Genomic DNA, 14136 nt, shown 5'->3' with positions numbered 1-14136 from the left:
CCTAAAAGTAAATTAAATGAGAAAAAATGAATTATTATTTTATAAATATTACTAGAGGGAGGAATTCGTGCATGGGGGGGTGGGGTCCCGCAGCCCAACCTGAACCCACTCCAATCCGGGAGCTCTTGGGGGATGTCCAACTGCCAGTTTAGGCCCAATCCCGTTGGACATCCCTCTCACAATCCAAGACCTCTAGCTCCTAACTGCTCACCTGCCTGCCTGCCCTAACCACTCTGCCTGCCTGCCTGATCCCCCTAACTGCCCTCCCCTGCCAGCCTGGTCACCCCTATTACCTTTTTAAAAAAATGTTACCATCTTTACACACAATTGTATTTTACTTCCTTTTTGGCTTCTCCCTCTCACACAATTTTTCTCCTTTATGTAACACTTTTTCCTACTGACTCATTATTTATAAACTTTTCTTTCCTCCTTATTTCTTACTTCTTCCATCATCATCCTTATTTCCTACTTGTTCCGTCATCCTTCTTCCCATCTTTCTCCTATCCTCCCCCCTCATCTTTACCCCTGCCCTCCTTTTCCTTCCTTCCCACCTTAATTTTTGTCTTCACTTCCTCCCTCAGACATGCTTTGCTCTCTCCCCCATTTCTTCCTTCTTCCTGTTCTCCTTAAAGCTCTACTGGCTCCCCTTTAAAACTTTTCTTCCCTCCCTCTTTCTCTCTCATCCTACCTTTCCCATACATTCTTCTCTACTTACTTCCGCTGTTTTAATATCTATCTATCTACCTGCCTAATTATTCACTATCATTTATCTTTTTTCTTTTCTGATTCCTACTTTTAAAATCTGTCCCCAGTACACAACTATACTTGATTTTCATTATAGCGCCTACAGTTCACTCACACATCCTCTTTCCTTCTTTAACTCTGCTCTCTACTGACTCCTTTATAAAGTTCTTCCCTCCTTCCCTTCTTAAAGCTTCCGTTCGGGAAGTGGGGGTGGGGGGAGGGAGGGGGAGTTAACCCCCAGCCCAGGGCTCAGCCCCGGCCAGGTGTTCGCTGCTCCCCCTTCCCCAGCCTCCCTACCGCCGTCCTGCTCCCATTCCCTGCCCGGGACACCCGGCCCAGCGAGGGTAGCCAAGGCCCACACGGCCTGGGCTCTGCTGCCGTGAAGCAGGAGCGCCTCAGCCCAGAAGGCCTAGGACCGTCCAGCCTTCATCCGGGACCCGCCAACGGCCCGCATGCTTGGGACCACTGCCCTCCTCTCATGTCTGGGTGGGGTCCCCCATTCCACGCCACCTGTGTCCCACCCCTCGCCAGGTGCACCTGCTCTGCCACCCCCTCCCCTAACTGCCCCCCCCCCCGGCATGTGCAGCCCTGCGTTTTCTTCCCTTTTCCATTCCTGTGTCTTTTTTTTGTTCCCTTTCTGTATTTCTGTTTCTCCTCTCAGCCTGTCTGCATGCAGGCCTGCCTTCCTCTCTCTCTCCTTTCTTATCCTCTCCTATCATATCCTCTCCTACCCTGGGCCTTGCAGCTGCCTGAGAAGAGAGTGGGGACACAGCCTTCTGACCCAGTCGTGATGTTGCAGTGTAACAGACAATTTGCATATTCCTCTATTATTATATAGGATACTTAATGTCGAATATTACGTCAATACCTTATAATAGCACTATATTTGTCTCTTAAAAGTTTATAAAGAACCACAAAATGCTGGAACAATGATTGTTTGCTTTTCAACTCTAAAACTCATTAATATACTGTTAACCATATTCCTAAAATAGATTATCTTTAAAAACAAATTCTAATCACCCAATTTGGCTAACAATTCTAGCATAAAAATTAAGCAGACTTCCTTCTTTGAAAAATGAATACATCACACTAAAAAATGTGTTCTAAGCCATTATTCATAACTGACAATTGGTCAATTAAAAGAATGGAAAGAGAATCTAGTAATTTTCTCTAATAGCATTTTCAAAACTTGTTCAAAATAAGCAACCCCAGGGAGTCCATCTCCCATTAATCATACTTGATTCTGAGCATACTCTAATTATGTATCCATTCCCTCAGAATTTATGTATTATAAATTATCTTAATGAGTCTTCGCTGTGTCACTTTGAGGTAATCAAATTATTATGTGGATATATTTTGTCTTCTCACTTTTATTGTTTATATTCCTATATCTTTCTGCATCTAAACAGTTCAGAGCTCAGTGCACAGGCAGAAAAATGTCACTGATCAATTCAAACTATTTTCAAATTTAAAGAAATAGTATCAATTTTGATGAAACCATTAAAAACATATTAAGAGGAATCTGCTTTAGAGAAATACTAACTACTAGTATATTTATAACATTTTATTATAAAAATGTACAGACATACAGAAAAAATGAAAAACTGCAGAGCCACCACCAAGACTTTAAAATTAATATTACCTTGTATCTGTTTTCCCACATCTATTAACTGGTCTTAATTTTTGAAGCATTTTAAAAGAAGTTGCAGGCCTCAGTATAATTCCCCATATATTATTCTTCAGCTTGCCTATCATTAACTACAGCAAAGTAAAATGGTTTTTCTTTTAAAGAAAAATTTACACAAACAAACAATGAATACAAGGTAGCTGTACCATTCAATCAGTTTTGACTCGCATGTGCTCTTCCTAAGAGAACACAGGCAGGACATTACCAGTGCCCTAGAAAGTTCCCACACGCCCTTTCCCAATTAGTCCCTGTCCCCAATGCCCAGGCATCCAGTTCTAAGCCATGACGACTACTTTTTTCCAACATAATTTAGTTCTGCTTCCTCCATCCCATCTTTTAAACAGATGAAATTTGCATGTTTTTGTTTTTTGAACATCATATAAATGGAAATCATACATGAATGTCTTGTTTTATGTATGGCTACATTCACTAAGCATGTTTCAAGGTTGCTATAGGCATCAATAAATAGTTTGTTCCTTTCCATTGCTCAGTCATATTCTGTTGTACAAAGGCAGCACAGCTTGTTTATGTATCCTCATGTTGACAGACACCTGAACTGTTCTGAGGTGAGAGGGCGGCCCCATTTTGGCAGAGGTTATATAGGGTATTTGGTGCCCTAACTCTGTGGTTCTGGGACTTCCTCCCTCTTCCTCCTGCTGTCTCCATTACTCTGCAGCTGCTGTGTAGTTACGAACTCTGTCTTGGATTCCTCAAGCCATTGACTGCCAATAAGCCAACAGGAACCTTCCCTCAGGCAAAACCATTAGACAGGAAACGCACCCAAGGCTAGTCCAGCGGCTACTTGTTTTGTTTCTTTGACAGTGCCCTCATAATGTTTCTTTCCATCATTACCCAGAGACCGTGGTCAGGGTGTGTGGAAGGATTTGTCTGATGAAAGCCAATTCTTCATTTTTTGAACTACACCTCCCTATTATTCTCCTGAACTCACTTGCTCAAGACTGTAATTGATATTCCTATTTTGGGGTTGTTGGCTTTTTTCCCTCTTAAAAACTTGATTAAGCCAGCCGCTTCAACAAAAAAACAAACTAAACCAGGAAAACAGGCCTTTGTCAGGTGCAGAGTATGAAAGCTGAAGGAGAGGATCCTGTACTCCTGTGTATGAACCAACAACGTCCCAAGACACCTTTGGGTGTCTATGTAGAACAGTGGTTCTCAACCTTGGCTACACATTAGAATCACGTGGGAATCTTTTTAAAATCCTGATTTCTGGGGCTCGTCCTCCGGAGATTCTGTTTCTTTGTTATGGGGTGGGGCCACAACATTAGTAACAAAGAAACAGAATTTCCGGAGGATGAGGCCCAGAAATCAGGATTTTTAAAAGATTCCCAGGTGACTTTAATGTGCAGCCAAGGTTGAGAACCACTGATGTAGAGCATACCCTAAGAAGCAAAGATTTGGAGAACTAAAGATATCAGCCACTGTTTGTGTCCCACACTAATCCTGAGTGATATATATAAGGAACAGACCCAAAGCAGCTCAGCAAAGGCCTTAAAAATGAACCAACAAACTTTGGAACCACCAGAGTAACAGAACTTGTAGTTTAAACCTAACCATACTGATCACCTGCTTTAATCAAAGAGAAAAATAATAATCATGCTCCCAAGAGGATACAATAAAAAAATCACAACATACAAAGAATCAGGAAATTCTGAACAATTCTGAAAGAAAAAGGCAATTAACAGATACCAATTTTGATATGATCCAGAGATGAAAATGATCAAAGACATTATGGCAGCTACTTTATCCACTCTCCACAAGATAAAGTACACACTGGAAAGTATAAAAAGAAATAAATGAAAACTTTATAAGTGAAAAATTGAGGGGAGAGGGAGAATGATTTTATAAGATAATAAATGTAGACAGAGGAGAGCCAACACTGAATAATTCATCTTTCTGAATAAGGGAATTCAAATATATGGGGGGGAAGTCTAGTTTTAATTTAAAAAATTTTTCCTGACAGTTTGCATCTTTAGTTCTTAACCGTAACGAAAACGTCCAGAGCAGTGTTCGCCAACCTTTCGGATCTCAGGGACCACTAGTGGTCCGCGGACCAGTGGTTGACGACCACTGCTCCAAAAGGTTTCCTTAAACCAGCTGTCATCAACCTTTCGGACCTCGCGGACCACTTGGCCACCGCTGGTCTAGAGATCTCTAACCAAGAGGCTTTAATCCTATTCTGTCTCCTCCAGAGGTCCTGTGGAAGGTCATGATTAACCTTTGAAGAATATCCAGATTCTGTATAATTTGTATGACAGAATTCTTTTTAAGTGCTGGACTGCAAATGAGGAGATCTGGTTCAAGTCTTGGTCTGTAACTCTGACAAAGTATGTGATATGGCATCATTTCTCTAAGCCTTAGTACCTCCTTTGCAAAATGAGGGCCCATTCAATGAGTAATGTCGATTTAGCTGTGAAATGTAGTCCCATGATCTAATTTTAGGAACCCTCTGAGGGTCATTCTAGTTTCCCCAGATCTTAGCATTAGCCAGGTTTTCATTGTACTAATTACTTGTTTCTGGCAAATAAGCATAATATATAGGTCAGGTAGCTGAGACTAGCAAAGTTTAGAACAATAATGTCACAATGCAAGCCACAATGCAAACCATCTAAATGTTAAATTTTCTATAGATAAGAAAATTTAAAAAGAAAAGATGGCGATTGAATTTAATAACAAATTTTATTTAACCCAATATATCAAAATATTTCTTATAATCAAGATTTTACTTTTTAAAAATTATCTTCAGATTCCAGCATGCATGTTATATTTGCAGCACATCTCAATTATGACTAGTCATATTTCCAGTGCTCAACAACTACATATGACTAGTGGCTACCACACTATAGATCACAGGTCTGCATGTAGAGGTGAAGGGCCAGGGGAGGGGAGGCAACAACAAACAAGGGCCACAGTGTCTCAAAGAGTAATCTGCCATACACACACACACACACACACACACACACACACACACACACACACACACACCATATTGGTAGTAGTAATGAAGTCTGCCTTGTTACATGGCAGGGAGATAAGAGCGCAGAAAGTCTGGTTTTGAAATAAATATCCATCTCTACTTTGGGTAGCACCTAAAAAATGGCAGATGTTATGTATCATTTAAAATTGATGTATTAACAAATATTTACTTTTTCGGAAAGCCACTATCAAAAAGGCTCCTTCAGCCAAGACAATGAAGCATCCATAGGAATAAGAATAAAAACTACATGCAATAAACATCTAGTATTTAAATCCATAAGCTCACAATGACATCTTAAAATCCTCATTGGTCTACTTTTCCAGGATTCTAGGAAACAACCCAGTATTTTAAATTCATAATTAAAGGAAAGAATCAAGTATTTAGTATGCCTTTACTGTGCCACCAGGGAATCGAATATCCAATGAGGGAAGTTTCTCTTTGTAGAAATATTACAGATACTAAAGACTTGATTCAATTAGGATGTCAACATTCTTTACACTCATGGAAATAATGGATCAAGGCAATGATCAGCAGTGGCCACCTAATCTAACAATTAGAGACAATCAAATACTAGGTGATTCTTCAAGGAATTACATAACACCACCCATGAAATATGATGCCCTCCAAATAAAGCAAAAAACCCTGAATCAGATTAAGCTTTTAGATCTAACTACCAATTTACCAAAATATACAAGGGAAAGAGGTATTTCACTACAGGAATGCAATTAATGAAACACAAAATGAGAAAACCTTACAGGTTTTTCCCCTAAAAGGGAAAAATTAATAGTTAAAAGCATAAGCTGTATATTCCAACCAAATACATGTATTTTGTTGTGATTCTGTAGAAACACTATTTATGAGTAGGTGAGGAAACAAATGGTTAAATAATGATACTAAGAAATTACTGTCAAAAAAAAAAAAAAAGAAAAAAGAAATTACTGTCATCATCTCATACCCATTAGGAGGACCACTATCCAAAAAATAAAACAACCCACAGAAAATCCCAAGTATTGGAAGAATGCAGAGAAATCAGAACCCTTGTGTACTATTGTTAAGAATATAAAATGATGCAGCCACTTTGGAAAACAATATAAAGGTGCCTCAAAAAATTAAAACTAGAACTACCACATAATACAGCAATCTTACTTCGGTTATATAGCCAAAAAGATCTGAAAGCAATATCTGCACACCCAGATATTGCACACCCATGTCCATCACAGCATTATTCACCATAATCAAAGGTACAAGCAACACAAATGTCCACTGATGATGAATAAAGAAAATATGATACACACACACAATGGAATATTATTCAGCCTTAAAAAAGAGAATCCGGTCACGTGCTATAGCATGCATAATCCTAGAGCACAATATGCTTTAAATAAGCCAGTCACAAAAGAAACATACGTACTTATAAAAAGTAGCTAAAGTAGTCAAACTAGTGTAAACAAAAAGTAAACTTGTTGCTAATGGCCGGAGAAGAGAAAGAATTGGGAGCTGTGGTTCAATAGGTACAGAGTTTCAATTTTGCAAAATGAAAAAGTTTGAAAGATCTGTTGTATAATAATGTGAATACAGTTAACACTGCATTTACTGCACACTTAAAACATAAATTTTATGTTTTTACCACAATTTTTAAAAAGCATATTTAAATTCCTTTTCAAAAAAGAAAAAACTCTCGATTTTTCAAGTATGATAATGGCATCTTGGTATATATTTTTAAATAATCCATATCTTCCATAGATACATAATAAAATATTCATGAATGAAATCATGTGATGTAAGTGTTGGCTTCAAAATAATCAGGTGTGTGTGTGCAGGGGGGGTGTTAATGGTAACAAAATGATTAAATGAAACAAAACTGATGAGTATTGCAGCTGAGAGTTTATTGTGCTATTCTCTCTAGTGTATATTTGAAATTTTTCACAATAAAAAGTTACAATAATAATACACATCTGTTGGCCAATGGGTTCTATTAATGTAATAAGATAATTATAGAAAGTAGTATAAATCATTAATACAGGAAGGTAGCTATAAATCACCATGACTTGTTACAATTAGAATTAAAATAACTTGTACCTAGGCAAGTAAAGAAAGAGACAAAAATGAATGTTATGAATCCCTCATGGTTATTATATCAAGAACAAAGTTGAGGGAGGGTGTGGGTGTGGTAGAGTTAACTGTTCCCACAAAGCATTCCTTTATGGCACGTTGAGAGAAGAAAAAAAAAAAAAGATAAGATACTACACAACGCAGGCATAACCCTGAACACTATGGCATTTTTCAGGTCCAGAGGAAGACCATCATTAGGGCCAATATCTATAAATTTACAAGCATCATATGCAAATGTGTAGGAATGGCTTTTGTGTCCTCAGCTAGATTATAAGCAAATTTGTTGTAATTTTGCCCTTCATTTCTAATACACACTAACTACATAAACGTAAATTTCTGTGGTCGTGACTTAAAAATGATTTTCAACAAAATTGGCAAAGGTGAGATGATCTAATTTAAGATACAGTCTAAGAGTTGTTCCAAAAAGAAAAAAACAAAACAAAAAAACACAATACATATCCTGTGTAAGCAGCACATTTAAAACTTCACTTAAGAACAGGCACTTAGAAGAGACAGCCAGTTGCATAGGCACCTACATCTCAGAGTCCAAAAGCCTGCACAACTGATTCTCAAGGGAGACATGTCACAAATAGTTAAGACTCCAACAACCTACCTAGTAAACTAACAGGTTTCAAATGTGAACTTCAAACAAAACGCCAAGGGCAGATAGTCCAAAATGCCAAAGATGATTTACCATGGAGCTGCTTCTTACAATAGAAACTCTATAGTGCTCTAGAGGAAATAGCAGATTTAATGATGGTTAATGAGTCACCCAACCACCCTAAAGAACCCAGTGTTTCATAAATTAATGATGAACCATGTATTCCTTCAAGTTAGGTAAAGACAGAAAAAAAAAAATTATGTTTCCCACAACATTCTCCATTATCTGCTGAGAGAGAGAGAGAGAGAGAGAGAGAGAGAGAGAGAGAGAGAGAGAGAGAGAGAGAGAGAGAGATGGAGGAGAGCTGGGACATAGTTGGAGAGAGGTGTTAATTTAGAATTCAAAAGATAGTTTAGACAAAGGAAATCCTCCTCTTATCAACACACTGACAAATCCATCTTTAAAATGAATCATCTCCTAGGAATATTTTCACAGATAACTTATCTCACCCTATTATCCTGGTTTCAGTTAATTTTTAATTTCATACTGATGCATCTACCATTTTCCACAAAATCCTATAAACCTTTATCAGTTTCCATAGCTCCCTGATTTAATGTTTAATGTAAACATTTAAGTAAAAGTTGTTAAAAATTTTGATGATGTGCTATTTTGAAATGGAAGATACTGTTTAAGTAATTAATTCTTTAAAAACAAAAGGTAAAAATTAATTATCCTATTTATTGATTCCCCCAAATACACAGCAATACCATTTAGATAAGGAATTACTTTTTGTAAGGGAGAATCATTCTGAATTCTAATCAACAGTGATGAGATCATTCTGCCTACAGCTAGAAATTTTGTCCAATTCTATCATCATATTTTATGAGTACTTGACAAAAGTCATCCAAGACACATGCAAGAAAGCAAGCAAATCCCAACTCCTACAGAGCCCAGTGGTCTTTCTGCTGTATAACACAGCTGACAGACTTTTATTCCACAAGGCTTCTGAGTGAAATTTTTAAATAGATAAAAATGGTTCTCCTGAAGATTATCCACTAGCTAACAGGTAGAATTTCAGCCATTTAATTATAAATATAGGGTGCCCCAAAAAATACATACACACTCTGAGTAATTATAAAGGCAGTGTTTATTAAAATCCATTTCATTATCAAGTACTTTTTGGGGACCCCCTGTATTTGGATAAATGCAATATGCAAAATCAGGCTATTCTATAAGATGACAGACAAAAACACAAGTTATTACTGCCACTATAACTTAAGTTTACCATGGAAATTCTATTCCCAAAATAGTCTACTTGTTAAAATACAGTATCATCACAACATAATAATACTTTTCATCCTGATAACCATAACCAAGAAGTTATAAAACCTACAGATAATGGAAATCTTCAAAGTAAAGGTTTGCCTTTTTATTTTATACTAGAGGCCCAGTGCATGAAAATTCATGACAGAAAATTCATGCACTGGGGGGGAGCGCGCGCCCTCAGCCTGGCCTGCCCTCTCTCACAGTCCAGGAGCCCTCAGGGATGGAAGGCGACCCGGCGATCAGGGGAAGGCAACACCCCCATCACACCTCTGCTGCTGCCACTGCCAGCAGCGCAAGCCTCGGCCAGCCCTGCGTGGCTGGGGGCTGAGGGCGGGTCTGGCTGCACCGCACGCCTGCCACCCCTCCAGCAGGGTTGAAAGGACTGGGGGACTCTGGCAGGGCTGAGGGGCTGGGCGCCGCCATATTTGTGGTCAATTTGCATATTCCCTCTTTATAAATAGGATTAAGTTATCAAAAATATTTTAAGTGCCTTAAATTACATATTAAAAACATTTCTTTTGTTTGGGAACACATATATATTTTGTGAGATGTGAGAAACTTTCCTTAATAGATTGTTAAAAATAAGTGAATACTAAAAAGAGCATTAAAACACTCTAACATTCAGAGTGGGAGCAATTCTTACCATTGGCAGTGCATTGATGTGGGGATGTACAACTGAATATCCGGTACCACCAATCACAAGTTGCTGTTGCTGATGCTGAGAAAAAGGAAAGTAAAATATTCAGTGTGCCCTAAAACAAATTCAGTTTAAAAGATTCCTCATGCCAAATTCTACATGTATGAAATAATCTTCATTTATGTCTTCAAGCTCTCCACCAATGACTATCTTTCTCCCCGTAAACAATTATAATCATAAACAATATCATCAATTTCTGAATGCATAAGAAACGGCAGGCAGTGAATCTGTATAACATTCCTAAGACTGGCACAATGAACAAAATGAGACTCAAGAGATGAATCTGCACAAACTGACCCACATTCAGCTCAATTCATGCAAACATTATTGTAAAAGGGCCCAACATAGTATGCTAATAATCTACAATCATGAGCCATAAAGAATGGTACTAAACTTATATTCTATATATTGCTTAATAATAAAGAGAAATACATGACTGGTTTTGAAACAATTTCCATCAAAACTTATTAAACTTTAATCTCTTCAGAGTTTACATTTTGTATAGTTTCCCAGTCTTCTCAATTGCTCAGTCCCAGCACATTATCTTCCATGAACCCTTTTTGTAAATACAAGTCGTTTTTCACACCACCTGTCAGTGGTGACTCGTGGGAGAGACACTGACCAGTGCAGGTTCTAGAGCAGAGCACAGTTTCCTGTGAGAGCACAAGCTGATGCCACAGAAAGCAACGTAGGAGCTTTACCTCATACACCTTACAGGTAAATTAAGTCAAGAAATACCAAAAAGATTACGCAGCAAATACACTGAATAACTCAGAATTTAATCCCTTGAAGTTTGTTCCCCTCAGATTTTATCTGTAGTGGACTGGAACTCTCATTTGTGCTGATTGACAGCTCCATGGCTGTCTAAAACCTTAGTGCTACCATATAACTTAAGCTATAAGGAAATCTAGAAATTAAGAATTACAGATGGTTATATCAACATATGCTATCCCATCAGCCTCTGGTGTTTCAAGAGAGAGGAATGAGCCCAAGGCTTTTTGGTATAAGACACTTGTGAGCAAGTTGGTAGATCCTTTCTACACCTATGGAAGAAATGTTCTATAGATATTATGATTGAGTCCAAACAATACTTAGATCACAGCTAGGCTCTGTTTACCCCAGGGTCATGTTATGAACATCCATTATTTTACTATGAATTTTTCATGAACCTTTGAGCTGTAAGCCATATAGGGTGACCTGTTATCCCCAAATCGGCAGAGTACCCTTATCAGAAAAGAAGTTTGGGCATACATTCATTCTATTTATAAACTAGAGATCCAATGCACGAAATCCGTGCAAGGGGATCGGCACCCGCCGCCGCAGCTTTGTCCGGAAGGTCATCCAGAAGGACGTCTGGTCTAATTAGCATATTACGCTTTTATTACTATAGATAATTAACATGTGCTACTGAATTATGTACACTGTAAAACACACAAAACCACTTTTTAAAGGGGATTATTTATTTACAATACTGTAGTATTGTTTAAAACATTCTAGTTTAATTTTTAAATGTCTTTTAATCATGATGATTTTATATCATTATTAACTAATATCTCAAGGCACATTTTACTCTTAGAGCAAGGCTTGTCAATACCAATACTGAATGTATGCCTATGGTGTCAAATAGCTTTCCTGATACGGTAATCTCAATTTTTCAGCCATCTTCTCCAATGATTAGATCATGGCAGGGGAAAGCTCATTTTAGTAGTTTGTATCAGCTCTACCATTTTCTTGTTTCCTATTCTTTTTCTTTTTTTAGATATATTTCTATTGATTTTAGAGAAAGAGAAAGGGAGAGGGAGAGATAGAAACATCAATGTGAGAGGAACACTGATCGACTGCCCCCGGCACGCCCTCTACCTGGGATCTAGCCAGCAATCCAAGCATATGCCCTGACCTGAAATCAAACCAGTGACTTCTTGGTGCACGAGTCAATGCTCAATTCACTGAGTCACACCAGCCAGGCTTGTTTCCTACCCTTACTAATGTTTCTTATACTCAGTTTCTTTGCAGGAATCTTTTAAGTTATTAGGTTTTTGTGGAGTCTGGTTTAAATTACATAATGTAATTCATAAATCTACATACTCAAACACAAGCAAACTGACAGTAGCAATCTCAAATACATGGCAAATCTCAGGAATGGAATGAATGAATGGGAGTGCCACTGTTGCTTTGTGGAAACCCCCTACTCTTCTGAAAACCATTACGTACATATGTTATACATGACTCTGATATCACATCCAAATAGGGGTATAAATTTGAACCCCTACATTAAATATAAATAATTTTTCAATCTAAAATGAACATAAATAGACTAATAGAGCACTGTATCCCAATGGATACTTGTTTTTACTACTGGGACATGTACACACACAACACACAAACATACACATCTACCTTTGGAAAATACTAATTAGAGCAGGGGTCCTCAAACTACGGCCCGCGGGCCACATGCAAATACAAATATTGTATTTGTTCCCGTTTTGTTTTTTTACTTCAAAATAAGATATGTGCAGTGTGCATAGGAATTTGTTCATAGTTTTTTTTTTAAACTATAGTCCGGCCCTCCAACGGTCTGAGGGACAGTGAACTGGCCCCCTGAATTAGATCATTCCAGCTATTAGACTTTTTCCTCCTCTTCCTGGATCTCTTCTCTTTTCTGTTATTAGTGAGTCTCTCATCACTCTCCTATGCCTCGAGTCTCAGTTTCTCTAGTTATCTTTTCTCTACCCTTGTTTTCTTCATTTATTCATTTAATTTTACCTATTAGACTATTGTCCTTAAGGGAAAAATCACAATAGTGACTTAATAAATATTTAAGTCTATGATTTGAAGTTTGTATTACTCTGTGGGAAATAATGAGTCAATAGGCCTGCCCATTTGCACATACATACAACCTGAAAAAGTGAGGAATTTCTAAAAAACATAAACATATACAGGGCTCTATTTTGGATTCTATATTAGATGTTTTCCTAGCCGACTCATTTACCTATGCTCCAGGCCAGGGGAGGGCAAACTTTTTGACTCGAGGGCCACAATGGGTTCTTAAACTGGACCGGAGGGCCGGAACTAAAGCATGGATGGAGTGTTTGTGTGAACTAATATAAATTCAAAGTAAACATCATTACATAAAAGGGTACGCGGTCCATAGTTTGCCCACGGCTGCTCCAGGCCATTATACTGTGTATTTATAAAAACAACACACAATTCTTCATCTTATAAGATAAACATCCAAATTTTAAGATATAATTATGCCTTTTACAAAAATATAAAGTGTATTTAAGGTAACCTGACAGAATGTATATTAAAACTATCTGTATTAAAGTCATTCAAGTTGTCCAAAAACCAAAATCATGTGTATCCCTTACATCTGCCTTTTTAATCTCACTTGCTGAATCTCCTCTATTTTCACCATTATCAGATTGTCCTCTCTCTCTGTTCTCTGCACTCTGGCTGCCATGACAATGCTCATTCCTTCACCAGAATGTGCTTTAACTTTGGTTCTGCCCCTCCAGGTTCAGCCCAAATCAGCTTCCTCCTTGTCTGTACACCACTTTCTGGAGAAAGAAATCTGTACCTCTCTTACCACAACTTTGTAGTGCCTATTCTGTCATTAAGCATCCCCTTATCAGACTTCTGGAGACCAGATTGATGGCTCATCTTGCTGACCCACCACAGAACTAAGAATAGTGCCCTGAACAGACATAGTTCTTAAGATATATGTATGTATTCATTATGTGTAATGTTATAACATCTCTATGTGTAAAAATAAGCACATACAGAATCTATAACTATCTATCTATCTATCTATCTATCTATCTATCTATCTATCTATCTAAAGGCTAAGTGTCCATCTGTCTGTCCGACTGGTAGCTATGATGTGCACTGACCACCAAGGGACAGATGCTCAATGCAGGAGCTGCCATGATGCCCACTGGCCATTTAAAAATAAACGGCACCACAGACCTGGTGCC

The 14136-nt window shown here is 38.0% G+C and overlaps 1 protein-coding gene across 10 annotated transcripts in view; it reads right to left on the bottom strand.

Annotated features, from left to right (window-relative positions):
- The window catches only part of TBL1XR1 (TBL1X receptor 1), a 171063-nt gene that overhangs the window by 66738 nt on the left and 90189 nt on the right, over positions 1-14136 (bottom strand). For 8 of the 10 annotated variants that reach the window (XM_036349728.1, XM_036349723.1, XM_036349721.1 and 5 more), the window contains one exon: positions 10109-10183. The exons of 1 other annotated variant lie outside the window; for it this stretch is intronic. Coding sequence is in view for 1 of the 9 variants with exons in the window: in XM_036349718.1 (XP_036205611.1) it covers positions 10109-10183 (75 nt within the window). In the remaining 8 variants the exon portion in view is untranslated. Of the gene's footprint in view, positions 1-8151; positions 8271-10108; positions 10184-14136 lie in introns of all 10 variants that reach the window. One more of the 10 variants, XM_036349719.1, reaches the window with a different exon arrangement.

The sequence above is a fragment of the Myotis myotis genome, unplaced genomic scaffold (assembly GCF_014108235.1).
Source record: "Myotis myotis isolate mMyoMyo1 unplaced genomic scaffold, mMyoMyo1.p scaffold_m19_p_2, whole genome shotgun sequence".
Taxonomy (NCBI): domain Eukaryota; kingdom Metazoa; phylum Chordata; class Mammalia; order Chiroptera; family Vespertilionidae; genus Myotis; species Myotis myotis.
This window is presented reverse-complemented; position numbering and strand designations above follow the sequence as displayed.